The sequence below is a fragment of the Vombatus ursinus genome, unplaced genomic scaffold (assembly GCF_900497805.2).
Source record: "Vombatus ursinus unplaced genomic scaffold, bare-nosed wombat genome assembly UNPS02014793.1, whole genome shotgun sequence".
Taxonomy (NCBI): Eukaryota; Metazoa; Chordata; class Mammalia; order Diprotodontia; family Vombatidae; genus Vombatus; species Vombatus ursinus.
In genome coordinates, this window is record NW_020954571.1 from 11,860,566 (window position 1) to 11,881,390 (window position 20,825).

Sequence of the window (20,825 nt, forward strand, 5' to 3'; positions counted from 1 at the left end):
AACCTCATTTGGAGTTTTCTTGGCAGAGGTATTGAAGTGGTTTGCCATTTCCTTCTCCAGTTCATTTTACAGATGAGGAAACTGAGGCAAACAGGGTGAAGTGACTTACCCAGGGTCAAACAGCTAGTGAGTGTCTGAGGCCAGATTTGAACTCAGGAAGAGGAGTCTTCTTGACTCCAGGCCTGAAATTCTATCGACTGCACCACCTAGCTTCCCATTTGTTTGTAGGGAGTAGAGAAAAAATCAGTAGTTAGGAAGAGATTTAAAAGATCGGGAATGATAGTAGAAGCAATCTGCAGGACGAGTCAGGAGAAAATGGCATCCTGGGGACATGTAGAAGGATTGACCTTGGCAAAGACAAGGGCCACCTCTTCATTGGAGATATGTGGGAATGATGTGAGATAAGAAGAGGACAAGGAGGATATCTCTGGGAACAGTTTCAATTTTTTTGGAGGCAAAATCCTCAGCTGAGATGGTGGAAACAGTGGGGTACTCTGGGAGGATCGCTGCTATGGAAATCGAGCTAGTAAATTGATCAGGAAGGAAAAGAATGTTTACTTTGCTATAGTGAGGCCCAGGTAAGCTTAAGTTCCATAAATTTATAGTGGACCAAATCAACATGGTGTTTGTGATTGTTTTCTAGCTCTATTCTGTAGAACGTGAATAGGAATGAAGGAGGCAAATTATGGGGGTTATGGCACAGTGGATAGTGTCTGGCCTAGAGTCAGAAGACTCATCTCATGAGACAAATGTGGCCTCAGACACTTACTAGCTGTGTGACCCTGGGCAAGTCACTTAACCCAGTTTGCCTCAGTTTCTTCATCTGTAAAATGAGCTGGAGAAGGAAACGGCGAACCACTCCAATATCTCTGCCAAGAAAACCCCAAATGGAATCACAAAGAGTCAGACATGACTGAACAACAAGAAGATGTAAATGTCCACACTGAAAATTTAATAATTGACTCATGAGAGCCGGCTCCAGCACACCCCTGGGTGAGAGAATGAATGTCATCAGGAGGGAGGCGGGTCTCAGTGAGGGACAGAAGATGGAAGGAGTGAGAGAGGAAGATGTTTAGGATGAAAGGAAGATTGTTACTTATGGAATAAACATTCCAGAGGGCACAGAAAGGTCAGGGAGACCCGGAGGAGGATGTTGGAGGGGTGGTATTGAGGCATAGAGGAGGAAGGGAGCAGCCAAGGGGGGCAGGGCAGCCTGGGGATCAGGGGATCCTGATCTGGGATGGACAAGTATGAAGGGATGGAAGTAACCTATCCATCGAGGAGTGAGTCTGGAAGAGTTTCAGTGGTTGAAGACAGATGCTTAGGGGAGGCACCTGATTAGACTGTGGGTATAGTATTGTGCCATGTCAGTCTAAAGAAGTACTATTATTATTGTTATTATTATTATTGCTATTATGACCTCCATTTTACAGATGAGGAAACTGAGGCACATGGAGGTTAAGTCACTTGCCCCAGGGGCACACAGCCAGTAACTGTCTGAAACCGGGTTTGAATTCTGGCATAAGCAGACCAGAAGGTATGTGAGCTTGTGCGTCAGAGGAGTGTCTTCCCTGCCCTGGGAGGTCTGGCTTTCTATCTGCTGTGCCGGCTTGCCCTTCCTCATCTTAGCCTGTTGAAATCCCTCAAGGCCCAGCTGAAGGGCTACTTTCTCCTGAGGAAATGTTCCCAGTATCCTCCAAAACTGAAAATGATCTCTCTCTCGCAGAAGACTATGCCTGGATCTCTCCCTTGTCCCTATCACCTTCTACCTTATGTCATGCTTATATGGGGAATATATTCCTTGCATCATACAAATGGAGAAAATTCTCCCTCCTCCATCCCCAAGATCTGGAGTATCTTTGAAAACGGAAGACTGTGCTTTTAATCTTTGTGGTCCCAGCACGGAGCACAGGGCTTTTAAAGTAACAGACACTTACTAAATGTTTGTTCAAGGAAGGAATCTTAGAACTGGGAAGGATCTCATCTCAGTTCAAGAGGTCAGCCCTTAGTACCGCCCCCAACCCCCCAGCGCAGGGTTGATTTTACTGGAGGCGCCTGACCAATGTTTGTGGCTGCTCCTGGGAGGCGTCTGGGGATTTAGGCCTAGACTGGGTAGAAGAGATAGGTCATGTACTGCTAGGAGCAGCCCCGAGGTGACGCAGGGCATAGAGTGTAAAATGTGAAGCTGCCAAGACCCGAGTTTGGATCCTACCTCAGACACTTCCTAGCTGTGTGAACCTGAGCAAGGCATTTAACCTCTCTCAGACTCAGTTTCTTCATCTGTGAAATGGGGATAATAATAGCATCTACCCCAAGGTGGTGTGGTAAGGCTCCCCTCTTATGTAATGTTAACACACCAGTAACAGATGTAAATTGCTTTGCCGATTTGAAAGTGCCCTGTTGTTGTTCAGTCCTGTCTGACTCTTTGTGACACAATTTAGGGTTTTCTTGGCAGAGATAGTGCAGTAGCTTGCCATTTCCTTCTCCAGCTCATTTCACAGATGAGGAAACTGAGGCAAATGGGGTAAAATGACTTGCTGAGGGTCACACAGCTAGTGAGTGTCTGAGGTTCGGATTTGAACTCAGGAAGATGAGCCTTCCCGACTCCAGGCCTGGCACTCCATTCACTGTGCCACCTAGCTGCCCTTCAGAGTCCTAAATAAATGCTAGCTATTATCATGGAATGGGAAAAGCCCGGTCCTGGAAGCTATGAGACTCAAGCTCTCTACTTCTAAACTAGGTTGCTGAGTGACCTTAGGCAAATTACTTCCCATCTCCGAAACTTGAGCTCTCCCTCTGTAAAATGAAGGCATTGGATTAGATCAGGGGTTCTTGACCTGGAGTCCAGGAACCCTCACATTTCAGGGGTTCTATTCATGGGAAAAAAGAATCATATCTTTATTTTCACTAATGCCTAACTAAAATTTAGCATTTCCCTCAATTATCAATTTTTAAAAAATTATTATTAGAGGAGAGTCCATTGACTTCATCAGACTGCTAAATGGGTCCATGACACACAAAAAAAATTGAGAGTCTTTGGACAATTTGATCTTCCTCTTAAGATCTCTTCCAGATCTAACATGCTTTATAGCAACATTGCCAGCCCTCGCCCTGACCTCGTTTTGCTTTGCCCATCCCTGGAAACTACATTTCCCACAATGCCCTTCGAGTGGGAGGGGCTCGGAGGACACTTGCAGTCACACGCTGCTTGGGACCGGCCAACTCTGGGAGGTGGAGCTTGGGCATTCAGAGAGACGTGACCGATCTCCGGACGGGAGGGCGAGGAACTACGACTCCCAGGGTGCGCCGTGATTCTGCGCCGGAAAAAAAAAATGGATTAGTGCGGAAGTGGCATGTGTCCTGCTCCAACTGGGATCTGGCAGAAATGGTGAGCGGAGGGTGGGGGTGGTCGCATTCCGGGAGGGGGTGTTCAGCAGTCTTGGTGTCAAAATGAGAAGGGTATGGGAAAGAAGTGGCGGTTGAATTCCTCGTCCAGGTGCCCCATTTTACAGAGGAAGAAACTGAGGCCCAGAGAGACGGTAATGATTTGCAGCAAGTTCCCACAGCGAGCTCGTGGCTTGCTAGAACTCTTCCCAGGCCTCCTCATCAGCCCCCTACCTACATAGGAGGCAGCTCCTCCTACCCTGGGGTAGCCCTTTCAGCTCACAGCCCCTCTGCCTCCTTCTGATGGGACTTAGGCCTCTAACAGCTTCTGCTGGCCCAGAGATGACTAGGAGCTTTCACTCTAGTCACACAGCAGCACGGTTGGGAGGTTTAGAAAAAATTATAGATTAATTTTCTTTCTAAACATCGTCCCCAAGCCCAGCAAAGTCCTGAGTCCCCCACAGTGCACAGTGGCGTAATGATTGACAGTGTATGCATCCTACTTTTTAGTAGGTTTCTGTTCCTTAAAAGAATGAAGGGATGTGTGCTTTACCAGTAAAGGTCTCTATTGTCCAGTGTTTTGGGTCATGACTTTGGCTGCCATTTAGGTGGGCTTCCTTTACGTGGTCGTAGTAATTGTGTGAGTTATCCTCTTGATTTGTCCTTGCTCACTCTGTATCACTTTATTTTAATCTTCCCATTTAGTGAAGTGATGTTCCATTACATTCATATGCCACAATTTGTTCAGTCATTTCCCAATCGTTGGGCACACAGTTTCTATTCTTTTGCTCTTATAAATAGTGCTGTATGTATATTTTTGCACTGATAGGTTTTTGCAGTAAGTTACTGAGGGCATAAATCCCAGTTTTTATAGCTTTTCCTTTCCACTTTTTCTGAATTCTTGGTGTGTTTGTGGTCCCTCCTCCCAAATGCTGCAGTGCTTAAAGCCAGATTCATTCTCAGCACCAAATCACTTGTTCTCCCTCACCCCATTCTGCAGATATCTGTTGAGAACTCATGTCCAGAGCCCTTTGAGGCTGAACCTTGCTCTCCTCTCACAAAAGAGCTTCCCAGGCAATGCCTGAAATCATGAAAAACCATTGAAGTCCCAACTATTTTGTCATCTCTGTGCTAAAGACCTTTCTAACTATGACATTTTATCCAGAGGTCCCTTGCACTTCTTTTTCGTCAACATCACCAAGAATTTATTGAACATTTAAATACCATGTTACCAGGTACTGTGCCAAACATTCCGTGTTCTGAGGTCCCTTCTGTTTCTAATGTTCTATTTTCTGAAGGTCTTTCTAGTTCTAATAGTCTGTATTCTGAGGACTCTCCTAGCTCTATATTTTGAGGTCCCTTCTAGATCTAATAGGGGCAGCTAGGTGGCTCAGTGGCTAGAATGCTGGGCCTGGAGTTAGGAAGACCTGAGTTCAAATCCAGCTTCAGACACATACTGGCTGTGTGACCCTGGGCAAGTCACTTCACCCTGTTTGCCTCACTTTTCTCATCTGTAAAATGAGCTGGAGAAGGAAATGGCAAACCACTCCAGTATCTTTGTCAAGAAAAACCCCCAAAGAGGTCATGAAGAGTCAAGCATGACTGAAAAACGACTGAACAACAAATCTAGCTCTAATACTCTGTATTCTGGGGTCTCTTCTGCTCCAATATTCCATGTTCTGAGGTTTCTTCCAGCTTTGTGGTTTTAAATAACTATAGCACAAAGCAGGTAAGTCCTGTAAGAGAGACAGGAACAAAATGCTACAGATATTCTGAGAAGGGAGAGATGAAAAGTAGTCGGTAGTCAAGGAAAAGTTCATAGAGAAGTTGGCATTTGAGGTGACCCTCAGTGGGCAAGCAGGCCTCAGGGCATAGTGGAAAACACTGACCCTGGGGTCACGAGGACCTGGATTCAGATCCTGTGTCAAACACTACAGCTGTGATCAGGGGCAAGTCATCTGAGGCTTCAGTTTCCTCATCTGCAAAATGAGAGGGTTGGACTGGTGAGCTTGTGAGGTCCCTTTTAGCTCTAGTTGGATCAGACAATGATTTCATTCAGCTATTCATTAATTCATTCATTCATCCATTTATTTACCTATTTATTTATTCATTCATTTGTTTTGTGGTCCTGTGATTTTAGCTGGTAGAAACTGGAGAGAAGACATGACAGGTAGAAGGAATAGCACGTGAATTTGAGGGGCCTTAGAGTCAAATTCAGCCTTCTCATTTTACAACTAGGAAACCAGAGGCCCCTGAGAGGGGAAGTGTTTTAGAGTCTAAAGATTTGGAATAACTTACAGGCTTCTTGACTCTCAACTCCCTATATCACACCACCATCTCTTTTATGCTGTTTTCTTTCTTTCTTTTTTGGGGGGGTGGGGGTGGGGGTGGGGGGAGGGCTAGGCAATGGGGTTAAGTGACTTGTCCAGGGTCACACAGCTAGTAAGTGTTATGTGTCGAGGCCGGATTTGAACTCAGGTCAGCCTGAATCCAGAGCCAGTGCTCTATCCACTATGCCACCTAACTGCCCTAATATTTATTGATTGATAATTTCTTTTTTGGGGGGGATGGGGGGGTAGGCAATGGGGTTAAGTGATTTGCCCAGGGTCACACAACTAGTGTCAAGTGCCTGAGGGCAGATTTGAACTCAGGTCCTCCTGACTCCAAGGCCTGAGCTCTATCCACTGCACCACCTAGCTGCCCCTCATCTCTTCTTTTAAAGTAGCCAGGAGAAGAGATGAAGTGTCCCTCCCTCCTTTTGTTATCGACATTTGGAGAGTTAGGAGTGTGAAATGTTGCCTGTATCATCAGTTGCCATCACTTGTTTTGTCCAACTGTTTCCCTTTGTAACCAGGGAGATAACTTGTGTGCCCCAAAAGCATGTGGGGGGAGGCATATCAAGAAATGATTTTAATACATTTTTCTTCGTTTCATTAAATATTTCTCAATTACATTAAAAAAAAGTTTTAACATTCATTTCTTAAAAATTTTAGTTCCAAATTCTCTTCCTTCTTCTTGTCTCTCCTGCCCCTTAGAAGCCAAGCAATAGGCTATCGATTAAGAAGTGATTTTGATATAAAATCAAAAGGTGTCAGTAAAACTTCTATTTAATAAATGTCCAGAGCTAGAGCTCTTGCCTCCCATCTTTCAGTCCTCTGTTCCATCATTTACCACTGAGTGGGCTGTTCCTTGAAAAGAAGGAGAAAAAGGCCAAGATGGAGGGAGACATTTTCTTGTGATGTGCCCTATATTATCTTCTTGGTGCCAAGGCTTAATGTTACTCTGTTTTGCAGCTGTGTCTGTGCCAGGGGAATGGAGTCCCTGGAGCCCATGTGGTTTGGAGAGAGTGCCAGAGATAAAGCTGGAAACCCAAGTCCCTTTCTCTAGAGTGAAGCTGGGGCCACTAGCTACTGAGCAGGAGACAGGCCTGGCTTTATTCTTCTGGGCGGGAAAGTGACCAGATCCCTCATGAGGGTTTGGGTGAGGCTGATGGGCCTAGTCACTGATGAATAAGGGGAAATCTGTGTCCTGGGTGCTGTGAGAGGAGAGGGATTGAGGTTTTATTGCTGGGGCTTTGTGAGAGCCGTTGTTTCTGTGGGCTTCTATTTTTTTGTCTTCAAAAGGTCACTGTGGGTGAGAATGGGGCTGTTTCATCTCCATGGGTCCAGAGTTGGGATAATGCTTTGTTGACACTCACTGGTCAGATCATGGGACCTTGAAGCATAGAATCCTAAATTTTAGCCTTTCTTATGACAATCACATTTTGCCTTGTGATCATGATTTAGGACCATAGAACCCCAGGGAAACTTAGAATATGGATTGTTCAAATATAGGGACCATAGAACATGGAATGTTCAGTTGGAAAGGACTTGAGAAAGTTCTTGAGACCAGGAAGGATATTTTCCCAGTCAGCTTTAGTTGGGGCCTCTGTAGAAGCTAGGGGTTGAGGTTGGACCAGATCACAGCCAGAAGGCCCAGTCTTTGCTTTATAGGATCATGGTATCCAAAGTCAGCAGTGATCATTTAGCCTGGCTCCCTCATTTTGCAAATGACGGTGCTGAGGCCCAAACTTGCTCAGGATGACACAGGTAAAAAGAAGCACACCCTGAATTCACATCCAACCTCTTTGACTCTAAACCTGGTACTACTTCTGGTATAGTGCATTGCCTCGGCTACAATGAAATACTTTGAAGAAATAGTACTTTGGACAGGACACCTGAATTCCTTGGTTTTTTTCCCACTGCTTGCCCTCATGGCAAAAATTGGGCCTCAATTTTCCCATCTGTAAAACGGAGAGATTGCTTCCTTTATTTCTTGATCTGTCATTGGTTCCATGACTTATCAGACATCCACTTACCCCCAACTTGAATCTGGAGCTGCCTCACTTAATACTGAGCTTGGAAACAGAATGTATTTACTTTATAAACGATGGTTAGCCTAGAGAAGACAAGACTTGGGGGACATGAGAATTGTGTTCAAGTAGTTGAAGGGCTGTGTGGGAAAGGGTTTAGATGTGTTCCCTTTGACGGCAGAAGACAGAACCAGGTGCAATGAATGGGTGGAAGTTTCTGAAAGCAGAAAAATTAGGCGTGTTAGTAAGGAAAAACTTCCTCCCAATTAACAGCTGCCCAAAATGACATGGACCAGCTGGGGAGGGGGTGGCATCCTCTTCTTTGGAGGTAGATAAACAGAGGAAAGCTGTTGCTTGTCAGCTGTGGTCTGGTGGGGATTCCCTTCAGGCTCCCGTCAGAGTAGGTGGCTGCTGAGGTCCCTTCTAACACTCAAATTCTGCGATTTTGTGGCAGTTCCATGACTCTCTCAGGTTATGAGGGCCGTAGATCTCTCCTCATCCTCCCACTTTCCATGACGCGCACACATACATGCCTTGCGGCAGGTGATTGCCCAGTAATGTCTTCTCTTTTCTCTCCCTTCCAGGCCACAAGAACAGACCAGGTGGTTGGGTTTGGCCTGGTGGTTTTCAGTCTTGTGATCTTCATCTACTACACAATTTGGGTCATCATTCTGGTATGCTCCCTCTTCCCTGATCCCATCATTGATAACAACCTTCTCCCCTTAGACTTCACAGAGCCTTCTGCTTCCTCACTCCAGAATTGACGTAACAGGCATGTTAGTTTATCTGCATTTGCATCTCATCCTTCTTCTAGAGGACAGTGATGGGAATTTCTCTAAACTCCCTGTCTTTTGTAGTACCCAGGACAGTGCCCTGAACCCAGTAGGTGCTTAATCTTTGTTTGCTTAATAATCATTTGTTGAATGAATATCATGACATGCCTTATGTCGTCTTTGAATAGGCACTTTGAATGATGGAATGGATTGAAGGATAAGTGGCTATGTTCCTTCCTCGGCTACTTGCTTTCTCTCCCACAGTTATTGTGGTCCCAGTTTCAAGTCTAAAACACCCACTTTCTTGAGCTGTTCCTAGTCATAGGCATCTGCTAGTCAGGCCATGTAAACTGAGCAGCAGCTGGGTGCTTTTTACTGTTTGGGAAGTGGGAGGGTGGGTGGCTTCTAAGAGGCCTTGAGTGGAGGGCTCCCAAGAGAACCAGGGTCACCTTGCCCTTCAGGGATGTTTCTGGTGCCCCCCAGATTTGGGTACTGCTGGCTCTGGGTGGTAGAACTTACTTGGGTCTCTCTCTCTCTCTCTCTCTCACTTTGCAGCCTTTCATAGACAGTGATCACATCATCCACAAGTACTTCCTGCCCAGAGAGTATGCCATTATCATCCCTCTAGCAGCTGGCCTATTCCTGTTGCTGTTTGTGGGTAAGTAGCCTTCCTCCTTCCCTCAGGAGTGGGGACAGCATTTCTGGAGTGGTTTACAGGATAGCAGCTGTTTGAGCTTCTTCATTGCTCTGGATAATGATTTCATGGGATACTTGCCACTTCGCCAAAATGGTGGCGAGGTAGCACAGTGGATAGAATACTGGGCTTGGAGTCAGGAAGACCTGAGTTCAAATCTTTCCTAAGATTCTTCCTAGCTGTGTGACCCTGGGTAATTTTCTTAATTGCTTATGTGTGCCTCAGTTTCCTTACCTGTACAATGAGGGAGTTAGACCTCATGACCTTCTATGGTCCTTTCCAGCTCTAAATCCATGATCTTAGGAAATGACTTGACCAAGGTCTTCTGTTAATGGTGCTAGACTTGGAATGAGGAAGACTTAGGTTCAAATCCCACCGCTGACATTTACCGTATGACCCTGAACAAGTCACTTAAACTTAACCTCTCTTATGGGAAAATATACTCACATTTGAAGCTCATTGCAATGAGTATGTATTTACAGCACTTTGCAAACTTTAGAAGTGCCATATCATTGTCATTTATTATCATGATCATTAGTGGAAGATCCAGGACCAGGACCTAAAGCTCCTGATCTTCTGGTTCTTCCCTCTATCTGCTACCTGGCTGAGTAGAAGAAAACGTCATTAATGGAGGGGCCTTGAGATCATGAGGTTGTAGTCTCAGAGCTGGAAAGGCCCCATTTTAGATGTCATCTAGTTCAGTGCCATCTGACATGTGGATCCTCTTTATAGCATGTGACTGACCACCCAGCCTTTCTTTGAAGACCTCCAGGGACCATTCCTCCCCCACATGGGCAGGGCAACACCAGCAGCAGTTCTGGCTCCCCTCACCCTGGGTGTTGCTGAAGGAGGATACTCCATGGTCTCTACCGGGGACTTGGTCTGTTGGTTTTCAGTGGAGAGGTGTCTCCTGTTGCAACTCAAGGTTAAGTCTCAGTGTCTGAATATAAGGGTGGTGAATTTCCTACCCTAAGAGTGTTCAGGGAAAGGGCAGGAGACTGCCTAGCAGGGGGCAAGGAAAGCATTTGTGCATGGAGTGGGAGACTAGTCTCCAGGACAGCTAAGGTCCCTGTTGGTACTGTTCCGTGTTAATCACTTTCACTCTTAGGGACTGTTGTCCTTGTCCTGGTGATCCTGATTCGTGAAATGACATTTCTGGGCTTTTTTGTGCCAGGGCTGTTCATCACTTACGTAATGCTGAAGAATAGGAAGCCAGCCAAGAAGACAAATTGAAGGAGGAGGCATAGCCAGACTTGGGGAGGAGCTTGAGGTCAGATCTTGGACCCCATCTGCTGCATCCCATCGGGGCTTGGAGGAGACTTTGGGGGCAGAGATTAGAGAGGGTCCTGTGCCCTGTCCTCACCATCTCCTCTCAGGCCAGTGTGTACTGGGTCAGGGGTGCAGTCCTGATCTTAGGACACAGCTGATGAGCCACAGCATCCCAGATGCACCCTGAAAAGTGTACATTTTGGTCCTATGGGACTGGCCTGAATTGAGTTCCATCTATGACTGACTGCCTCCTTCATCCTGGGATCCAGCCCATGTGAGAGGAGCAAGATGTGGGCATTCCAACTCTTCTCCCTCGGCCCCTCTCCCAGTTTTATGGGCAAAGGAGACGCCAACCTCCTTCTCTCTCTCCTATCCCTCTCGGGCTCTGCAGACGAGCTTTCCTTCACATTCCTATAGGTCCCTTCCTTTCTCTACCTCTTGCTCAGTGGAAAGTCAGCTTTTCAGAGGCTGACACAACCTTGGGCTCTTCCCAGGGTACAGGCTCTTCTAGACAAATCCCTAGCCCTAAATTCACTTCTCTGGGGAGCAAGACCAGACGTCAGCCTGGTGAAGGGGCCAAAGAGAGAAAGATACTCAATGCAAGCTGTGAAGACTAGAAACTTTGTGGACCAAACTACTGGCACTGTCAGGTGTAAAGGCCTGATGGATATTGTTTGTCCAATGTGCTGTGTCACACTCTGTACCCATCTGATCTCCATGTGGTCCCTATACTTACCCCAGCCCCTGTGCTACTAAGCTTCCGGCTTCATCTCTGTGTTTCAATAAATATTTGATACATGTCTGTTTCAGTCATCCCTCACACCCCTCATACCCCTGGTCAATGTTCTCAGTTGGGTGGGGTTGGGAGTTGTATAATTTGAACCCAGCTGGGCTTTGTAGCTCAGAGAGAAGAGAAGGGTGAAGGGTGGTCAAGAGGTGGATGGGGAAGTCTGGCAGTATGAAGATTCTTTTCATCCTAGAATCTCCTCCCCACCCCAGCCTGTACTCAACTGGCCAAAGAGCCAAATGACATCTTCAGGGAGGCTCTCCCTAAGTGGGAGGAGAGGGGACTTCCATTGATCCTGAGGATCGGAATCATCAGTGGCTTGGCATTCTGGGGCTGTGCCCAGCTTTGGGTGGTTTATTTTTTTAATTAAATTTTATTTTCTTTTTCAGTTAACTAAAACTAGGCCTTTCTCCCTCTCATCTTCTCCCCAAGTTGAAAAAAAAAAGAAAAGAAAAAAAAAAGCCCTAGTAATATGTTTGAGCAAAACAAATTCCCAAATTGTCCATGTCCAAAAATGTATATATGTCTCACTTTGCACTCCTCTCTTAGGAGGTGGGTAGCATGTTTCATCAGGAATCTTCTGGAATCAATCAGTAAGCATTTATTAAGTACTTGTGATATGCCTTCTCTGTGCTAAACAGTGGGGAGACAAAGGCCTGCCCTCAAGGAGATTATGCATTCTTTTCAAAAGACTTTATTTTTTTAATTAAGTATTTTTTTTATCTCTCCTACCCCAATGGAAAAAAAAAAACAACCCAAAACCTTACAATGAATATGCTTATTCAGCAAAACAAATTTCTGCATTGGCCATGTCCAAATATGTGGGTCTCAATCTGTATCCCGAATCCATCACGTCTCTATGAGATAAGTAGCTTTCTTCCTCATCAGTCCTCTGGAATCATGGTTGGTCTTTGTGTTGATTATTTTTCTTAAGTCCTTTGAAGTTGTCCTTACAATGCTTTTATAATTATATAAATTGTTTTGGTTCTGCTCATATCACTCTGCAACAGTTCATACAGGTCTTCACAGGTTTCTCTGAAATTTGTCTCCATCATTTCTTACAGCAGAATAATATGTCTCATCACATTCATACACTATAACTTGTTGAGCTTTTCCTCAATTGACAGGCATCCCTTCAGTTTCCATTTCTTTGCCACTGGGGGGAAAACTGCTATAGATATTTTTGTACACATGGGTTCTTTTCCTCTTTCTTTGATTTCAGTCCAGTACCAGTATTGCTGGGTCAAAGGGTATGTACAATGTAGTAATTTTGGGGGGGGGAGCATAGTTCCAAATTGCTTTTCAGAAATGGATCACAGCTCACAGCTCCACCAACAGTGCATGAAATGTATGTTTTCCCACAGCCCCTCCAATATTTGTCATTTTCCAGTTTTGTCAAATTTGCATTTCTGATGGGTGTGAAGGGGAACTGATGAGTGGTTTCAATTTTCATTTCTCCAATTATTAGCAGTTTAGAGTATTTTTTTTTAATATGGCTATTGATAACTTAGATGGCTTCCCCTGAAAATTGCCTTCATATCCTTTAACTATTTACCAATTTTGTGCTTTTAGGGGCAGTTGGAACTCCTTGAGTCCTCTGAGCCTGCCATTAATTTGCCCCTGGGCAAGTCATAACCCCCTTGCCTTCAGCTGGTAAAATAAAGAGTGAACTGTGGAATATAGGATCTCTGAAGTTCTTCCCAGTTCCATAGTGATGTATCTTCAGTCTCTCTTCCTAGAGAAGGTGATGTTGGTCTCTGCATCGTCCTAAATTTGACCAAAGGACCCTTGACCGCCAGGATTTGAAATCTTTGATCTTTGGACCTCCCACATACTCCATTTACTTCCTGACCTGGGTTAGAGTTCCCAAATTACTGAACTCATCCCCTCCTCCCCAGGCCCTTTGGGTACCCCTCCCAATTCCACCAAGGGGCAGTCCAGCTTGGGGCTGTGGTCCTGAGCAGGGAACCCTGGACCGGGTGGGTGGGGAAGGGGAAGGAGAGGGAGGAGGAAACACCTCAGGACCCCGCAATCTTCAAATACCATGCCTGGAAGGGACTAATCCTAGAGGTTTAGCAGCAGGCTGTGTAAAACGTGGCCGGAGTTCGAGGCCCAGCTCTGCCATTGACCCTCCATGACCTCTCTGGGACTCATTTCCCTCATCTGTAAAACGAAGGGGAGGATTGGACTAAATGGCCTCTAAGATCCCTTCCAGCTCAAGGTTTCGAATCACGGGGGACCCTATCATTAAACCGAGTAGGAGGGACGGTTTGGGGAAACTGAGGCCCGGGAAGGTGATGAGCTAGAGCAAGGCCAGGCCGCTGATTCCCGCCGCAGTACTCAGGGAACAGCGGGGAGCCCAGGAATCCCGCCTCCTAGCTCCCGCCATCCCCTCCCCCCCCGCCCCCGAGATCCGTTTCCCCAGCCAGCCAATCCGGGGCTCCCGCGCGGATGCTCGAATCCCTGCCCGAGGCAGCTGGGGGGGGTGGTGGTAGGGGGCGGGGCCGCGGGGCGGGACAAAGGATCCGGGCGGGGCCTGGAGCCCGGGCTTCGGGCGGCTGCCGGGGCGCGAGCGTCAGCGGCGGCGGCGGCGGGGGCGATGGCGGAGAGGCCCTCGCATCACAATGAAGTAGGTCCGGGGGTCCGCGCGAGGGGGTCCGCGCGAGGGGGTCCGCGCGAGGGGGTCCGCGCGAGGGGGTCCGCGCGAGGGGCTCCGGCTCCCCCGCCCTTGGCCCAGCGTGTCCGGGCGCCGAGGGCGAGGGAGCGAGGCAGCCCGGGGAGGGACGGGTGGGATCGCGGCTCGGGTGTGTCGGGGGGGCGGCAGGCTACCCCCCGCCCCGGGCTCCCAGGAGCAGGGCGCGCACTTGCATGTGCAGGCGTCTTGGGCTGTGGCGCTCCTGGTAGGAGCGTGCGGTGTCCCTGCGCCTGCACGAGTGGTGTGTACGCCGGCGAATCCCCGGCGTCATCAGTGGCTCCGAGCCCACCCTGTGGCCGTGACCTCAGTGAATGCAACTCTGCCTCTACACGGAGGACCCAGGCTCTCATCTCTCAACCTGTCCTTGTTCCTCACCCCGCCTCCATCCCCCTCAGCCCAAGGCTGGCCCCGTCCCTATGTCTGACAGCCAGCAGAGTGGACCCCGTGTTGTGTTGTGTCCCACCCGGGCATGGCCGTCCCTATCCCTATATCTTCCCACCCCAGGATGGGTTGGCCCTGAACCTGCGTGTTCTCCTCCCCAGGAGGACTGACCCTATCCTTGCCCCAGGAAGCATACCCCAGACCCGTGACTAGCAATTCTGGTCCCTGAAATAGGTACCACAAAATAGATGTGGGGGGGGGGTAAGGGGCAAACATAACAACACAGCTGCTGAGGAAGCTGTTTGCCTGGAATTTACCTGGGTTTTTGGAAAAAACAAAACAAAACAGAAAAACCCTTCATTTTGTACAAGACGTTGACTCTCCAAGTCTTCTCTGGACAGGCACAGACAAATTAGCCAGTTGTCCAAGGAGTCCAGCCAAAATTCCGGACCTTTGGACAGGTGAGGAAGGCAGCCATGGAGGGGCAGGGGGTGTGAAAGTGGTCATCTCCATGATCCCAGGGTGTCTAAAGCATATATCCCAGAGGTGGCCAACAGTGAAGAGTTCCTGGGCTTGGGACCATCAGAAGTGGTGGTCTGAGTAAGGGCATAGGAGGAGCCGTGCTCCAGAGGCAAGAGGCTGTGGTACAGGGCTGGAGGAAGATGGTGAGATGCAGGGACACTTGTCCTTGAGACCATCTGGGGAGAAGCACACTTTTCTCCACTTCAATACTCTGAAAGAAAACACCAGTTGCCCCATCTTTCCTATGCCTGAACTGTATCTCCCTCCCCCAGGCGGTCCGGTCCCTGTGTCTGCATACTTGGCGGTAGTTCTGAAGACAGGCCTAGCCTCCCAACCAGCTCCCAAGGCTCCCAAGGCGACTCCCTGTTTCAGCGATTACTGTGGCACTTAAGAGAGAAGTGGAAACTACTCGGCCTTTTTGAGATTAACTCTGAACATGAACATTATGAGCTGTTGTGCATGATTAAGGCAGGGCTTCGAGATGCCATCCAGGTCTCTGTTGACCACCTTTCCAGGGTGAGCCAGCTTATGAAGAGAATCCACTGGGACTGAACAACTGCTTTGGGGTGTCATTCAGTGGGGGAGACAGCACAAAGAACTGATGGCAGGAGAGCTTCAGTTCCAGCCCCAGCTCTGCTGTTTACTTGTTGGAAAATCATTTTCCTTCCCCGACCTAAATTTCCTCATCTGTAGAAAGAGGAGGTCAGACTCGAATTGAGATGGTCTCAGAGATCCATTCTAGTACCCACACCCCCAGGTTCTATGGCTTTTCCCAGTTCCAACAGTCTGTGATTCTTTGAATAAAAAACATACATACGTGCTCCCAGCTCCAGACTGACCCTGTCCTCTGCACACCCGAGAACCAACTGTGCCCCATCACTTTGGCCTCCCCCAGGCCTGGGACCCTGCCAGAGCCTGCTCAGCAAATCCCAGAGCTCACAGGTCAGCGCAGAAGCTGAGCTGGGCAATTGGATGAGGCAGCGTGGGGGAGAAGTACTGTCCTCTCCTGTCATTGCTGGAAGAGAAGAGGAAGAAAGTTGGGGAGAGGGCTAGGAAAGGTTGTGGGAGGGGGGAAGTAGGAGAGGTGGGATTCGAAGGTTCACTGATTAGCTGCAGGCACCCCCCCATTTTCCTAGCCACCCCAGAGGGCAGACCCAGGGGGCAGGAAATGGGTTTGAAGTGAGAGTGGGATTGAAAGTCCTCAAAGGACAGAGCCAGCAGGCGAGAATTTCACCCAAGCCTTTGTCTGTCTTTCCCCTCTAGCAACCCCTAAAGGAGGAAGATTATGCATCTGTAATGACCCAGCCCCACGAGGTAGGAGCTTCAGGGATCCTTGGAGGTGGAGTGGGGGAGAGGCTTTCACTCTGCCACTGACTTAAATTAGGGCTAGGAAATAACCCTGGACAGGTCATTTCTCCTCTGGTGGCCCTAGTTTCCTCATTTTTCAAATGGTTATAATAATCCCTGCCCTGTGTCCCTCATAGAATTGTTAGGAAGGTCAAGTTACATAGTGGATGGGAAAGCTGTGTGTAAACCCCACAAACCTGTCCAGATGAGTCCTGGTTGGGCTGGGTTATAAGGGGAACCCTCAGGACAGATCTCTGGCTCAAATGTTCCACTTTCCCCTCGGCCTAAACCAGGGGTGGGAAACTGGCGGCCTCAAGGCCACATATGACCCTGTAGGTCCTCAAGTGCGTCCCTTTGACTGAAGCCAAACTTCACAGAACAAATCCCCTTAATAAAAGGAGATTTCTCCATTTGAATTTCCAACATATGACCCCTCAAACACACTACTCACCCTCCTCATGATGTGATATGTATATGCAAATGTGCACATGAATATACATTGTAGGAGCAATCCCAAGAACACACAAATGCACTTTGCATGGGCCCATGCTTACATCATATGCACAGTATGAATACTCACACAATGCGCATATATGTTTTATAAATGTGCATAACATGGCGTGTCATGATAAGAAAGAGGAAATAAGCATTTATTAAGAACCTGCTATGTGCCAGCTACTGTGCTAAGCACTTTACAAATATAATCTCATGTAACAATAATAATAACAGTAATAATTAATTGTATATAGGGCTCAACCCAGGGTGGTAAGTGCTATTATTATCCCCATTTTACAGTTGAGGAAACTGAAGCAAATAGAGATTAAGTGACTTGCCCAGGGTCACACAGTTAGCCAGGATCTGAGGCCAGATTTGAATTTAAGTCTTCCTGATTCCAGGCATAGTGTGCTATTCCCTGTGCCACCTACCTCACTTCTCTGTAGTTTTCATTAAAAAAAACAAAAAAACAAAAAAACTTGATTCATTCAGACCTGAAATTACACACTCTCACATATATGCATGCTAATGTAGTATGCTCCTGTACAGTGTACACAGTATGGATGCCCCATATATATATATATATATGAAAACACATGTTGTTTCACATGTACATGTCAACCAACAGTTATTTGTAAGCAACTTCTGTTACCAAGCTGGAGAAGCAAAGAAAAAAAAAAAGAATGCGTCCCTGTCCTCAGGGAGCTAACATTCTTTAGGATACAACATATACATATATAAAGACAGAAGGACCTGTGATTTCATTGATATAAGGAGCTACCAGGTGAGACATTCAACAATGCATGTTGGCATCTTTTCTGCCTACAGTTTTAGAAAGTTGTTTGGAGCTCAGAGAGGTTAAAACACTTTGCCCAAGGTCATACAGCCAGTATCATAAATCTGGCCTCAGACACTTAATATCTGTGTGACCTTGGGCAGTCACTTAACCTTGTTTGCCTCAGTTTCCTCATCTGTGAAATGAGCTGGAGAAGGAAATGGCAAACCACTCCAGTATCATTGCCAAGAAAACCCCAAATAGGGTCATGAAGAGTCAGACATGACTGAAATGACTTGAAACAAACCAAGGACTTCTTGACTTCTTCTAGACCAGCCCTATATCCACTAGACAGCTAGGTGGTGAGTAGATAGAGTGATGGACCTGGAGTTAGGAGGACCTGAGTTCAGATCCATCTTCAGACACTGTCTGTGTGACTCTGGGCAAATCACTTAACTCCTGTCTGCCTCAGTTTCCTCAACTGTAAAATGGGGGTAATAATAGCATCTACTTCCTAGGGTTGTTGTGAGGATCAAATAGAATGAGATTCATAAGGTGCTTTGTAAATCTTTAAGTCCTATATAAATGCTACCTAATATGTTATTATTATTATTATTATTATTATTAGGCTAAGCTGTACAAGGTGATACCTGTCCATTCTTGGCAATCAGTGTTCCGATTGGGGGGTGGGAGGTAATCCCAGAGCTCTCCTCTTCTCTCCCCCCAGAATTCTGGCATCTGCCATGCCCTGCTATGTTATTTCATTGGCCCTTCCCCCTCAGGGCTTTGAATTGACCACCATGGCAGGCCCTGTCTTTGCCCACTTTCGCCGCTTCCTGGGCCTGGAAGAAAAGGATTACCAGAACTCCCTGTCTTCCAGTCACTGCTTCCTACAATTCATCAGTAACTCTAAGAGCAAAGCAAACTTCTTCTTGACGTGAGTGTCTCATCAAAGTGGGGGGCAAGGCAGGGTGAAGAAAGGGGACCCTAGGAAAGATAAATATTGGGGAACTGGCTAGGAGCAGGCAGACTGACTGGTCCCAGGAGCTCTCAGTTATCTGTGTGCTGCCTTGTTCTACATATGTGGATCTAGATGGGGAGAAAGCAGAGATCTGGGTGCTGGAGATCTGGGAGGAGCTCTGGGCAGGGGACCCTTTGTATGGAGGGTGGGAGAGTGGGGAGGGGGAGAGTGGGTAAAATGTAGGGGGAGGGCTAGGCTTGGATGAAAGGAAATCCAGGGATTAGAGAGGTCAGAGAGTGATGAAGAGAAAGTGGGAGGGGGGGTTGAGGGAGAGAGGAAGACAGAGAGGGGGAGAGAAAAAGAACAAGTTCATAGAGGGTGATACGGTCGATCCTCCAGGCTGGGCCTGAAGCTGACCTTCTGATCCTTCTTGGCCTCTCCCCCATCTCAGAAATGACAAGCGCTTCTTCCTGAAGACCCAAGAGAAGTGGGAGATCCAGTTCCTGCTCTCCAAACTGGCCCTCTACATTCATCACCTCCACGAATACCCCCATTCCCTGCTTGTCAAGTTTCTGGGTAGGATCCAGGCCTACCTGAGGACACTGCTCTAAGGGTACGGGGTGTAGTTTGGGCTCCCTATCTCTCATTCCTCTTCTGACCCCTCTCTCTCTTTCCTGCTAGGTATCCACAGCATCAAGGTGGCCCGGGAGAAGAAGGTAGCGGATGTTTAGGGGATGGGGGATTCTGAGTGTGAAGAGGAGGGCAGAGGATGACCCCTTTTCCCTTTCTCCTTCCCCCAGAAATACTTCATCATCATGCAGAGCATCTTCTACCCTGACAATCGAATTACTGAAAGGTTGGTCGGAAGACAGGGAGAGTTCCATCCCCACATGCCTATCTGAGGTGCCCCCACGGAAGGGGTGTTTGAGCTCTTGGTACCAGCATTCACATTTCTGTCATACTTTAAGGGTTAGAAAATACTTTATTGGGGTAGCTAGGTGGTGCAGTGGATGTAGTACTAGCCCTGGAGTCAGGAGGACCACTAAGGTCCACAAATCTGGCTTCAGATATATAACACTCACTAGCTGTGTGACCCTGGGCAAGTCAATTGCCTCACAAAAAAACAAAAACAAAAACAAAAAAAAACTTTACAACAACCCTGTGAGGTAGGGAGTGCAAGTTTTACTCGAATTTTCCAAATGAGTAAACTGAGACCTAGAGAAGCTAAATGACCTGTCCTTGATCTTGCAATGAGTGTCAAAGCTCGAATTGGAACTCAGGTCTCAGTAGTCCTGGCCCAGCATTGTTTTGCTGAGCCCTCGAATGATCCCAGAATGTCCCAGCTGGAGGAAACCTAAGAACACAGAAATGGTAGAACTCAAAGAGACCCTCCCTATAGGTCATTTCATTGAACCCTTTTATTATCTTTAGAATCCCCTTCATTTTAGAGAGAAGGAAACTGAGGCCCAGAGATGCTAAATATGGCAGCAGGATGTCAACTAGTCAAGCATTTATTAAGCACTTGCTGTGTGCCAGGCACTTGCTAAGTGCTGAGGTTACAGAGACAAACCAGTAATAACCCTGGCCCTCCAAGAGCTCACGTGAAGGGAACAGAGTAGATAACAGGGTAGATGGGAAATAATCAAAGAGGAGAAGGTGCTAGCAGCTGAGGAGTGGTGGGGGACCAAGAAAGGCCTCCTGCAGAAGGTAAGATTTTTGCTGAGTCTAAAAATATGCCAGGGAAGGTAAGAGGCAAAGGTGATGGAATAGATAGAGCAGAAGTGGGAAAACTTATGTGCTTGGGTTCGAATCTTTCTTTTGCCACTTCGTTACCAGGTGACCTCTGGCAAATCAGCCTCTCTCCACCTCAGGTACCCCAATGGTAAAATGGTAATGGTGCTCACTCCTCCTTCACAGGACCATCTTGAGGGTAAAATGAAATGAAGGATGGAAAAGTTCTTTGTTAACTGTACAGCTCTGTGTACAGACAAGGAAGTATTATAATTCATTCACCAAACTTGACTGAGCATTTTGTGTGGGTCTGGCCCTGTGACAGACTGTTGGGAGCAAGACAAAGCAGGAAGCACCTTGATTCCCCCCTGGAGCTTTTTTCTTGGTCTTTTCTGTTAGCCAGACTCCCTGAGGGGCTTTTGGGAAAGGTCATATGAAAGGGAGCCACTGTTTGATTGAGTCTCTGTGAACCCTCTAAACCCACTGAACCCTCTAAGCTGCCCACCCTGCCTCTCTGGGGACTCACTCACATCCCCTAATCAAATTTGTTAAATGTTTAACACAACGCTAAGCACATAGTCATCGCCTAATAATTGCTTCTTTCCTCCCTCCTTCCTTCCTTCCTCCCTCCCTCCTTCCCTCCTTCCCTCCCTCCCTTCC

The 20,825-nt window shown here is 47.4% G+C and overlaps 2 protein-coding genes across 6 annotated transcripts in view; both read left to right on the forward strand.

The window, feature by feature from the left end:
• The first annotated feature begins 3,239 nt into the window (after positions 1–3,239).
• Positions 3,240–11,280, forward strand: DPM2 (dolichyl-phosphate mannosyltransferase subunit 2, regulatory). 2 transcript variants are annotated; one of them, XM_027869281.1, is made up of 4 exons: positions 3,240–3,388; positions 8,320–8,409; positions 9,064–9,166; positions 10,377–11,280. In XM_027869281.1, the coding sequence occupies exons 1-4, from the start codon at positions 3,386–3,388 to the stop codon at positions 10,433–10,435; spliced, it is 255 nt and encodes an 84-aa protein (XP_027725082.1). In that variant the 5' UTR covers positions 3,240–3,385; the 3' UTR covers positions 10,436–11,280. The 2 variants fall into 2 exon arrangements, with proteins under 2 accessions (XP_027725082.1, XP_027725081.1); XM_027869280.1 differs by lacking the exon at positions 3,240–3,388 and adding an exon at positions 3,430–3,539.
• A 2,544-nt stretch (positions 11,281–13,824) lies between these two features.
• PIP5KL1 (phosphatidylinositol-4-phosphate 5-kinase like 1) overlaps positions 13,825–20,825 on the forward strand; it is an 11,030-nt gene continuing 4,029 nt past the window's right edge. For 2 of the 4 annotated variants that reach the window (XM_027869489.1, XM_027869491.1), the window contains exons 1-8: positions 13,829–13,887; positions 14,736–14,795; positions 15,129–15,372; positions 16,120–16,170; positions 18,256–18,410; positions 18,886–19,010; positions 19,116–19,150; positions 19,235–19,290. In XM_027869489.1, the coding sequence (XP_027725290.1) occupies positions 13,883–13,887; positions 14,736–14,795; positions 15,129–15,372; positions 16,120–16,170; positions 18,256–18,410; positions 18,886–19,010; positions 19,116–19,150; positions 19,235–19,290 (731 nt within the window). In that variant the 5' untranslated portion in view covers positions 13,829–13,882. Of the gene's footprint in view, positions 13,888–14,735; positions 14,796–15,128; positions 15,373–16,119; positions 16,171–18,200; positions 18,411–18,885; positions 19,011–19,115; positions 19,151–19,234; positions 19,291–20,825 lie in introns of those variants that run through there. The other 2 variants (XM_027869490.1, XM_027869492.1) reach the window with 2 other exon arrangements.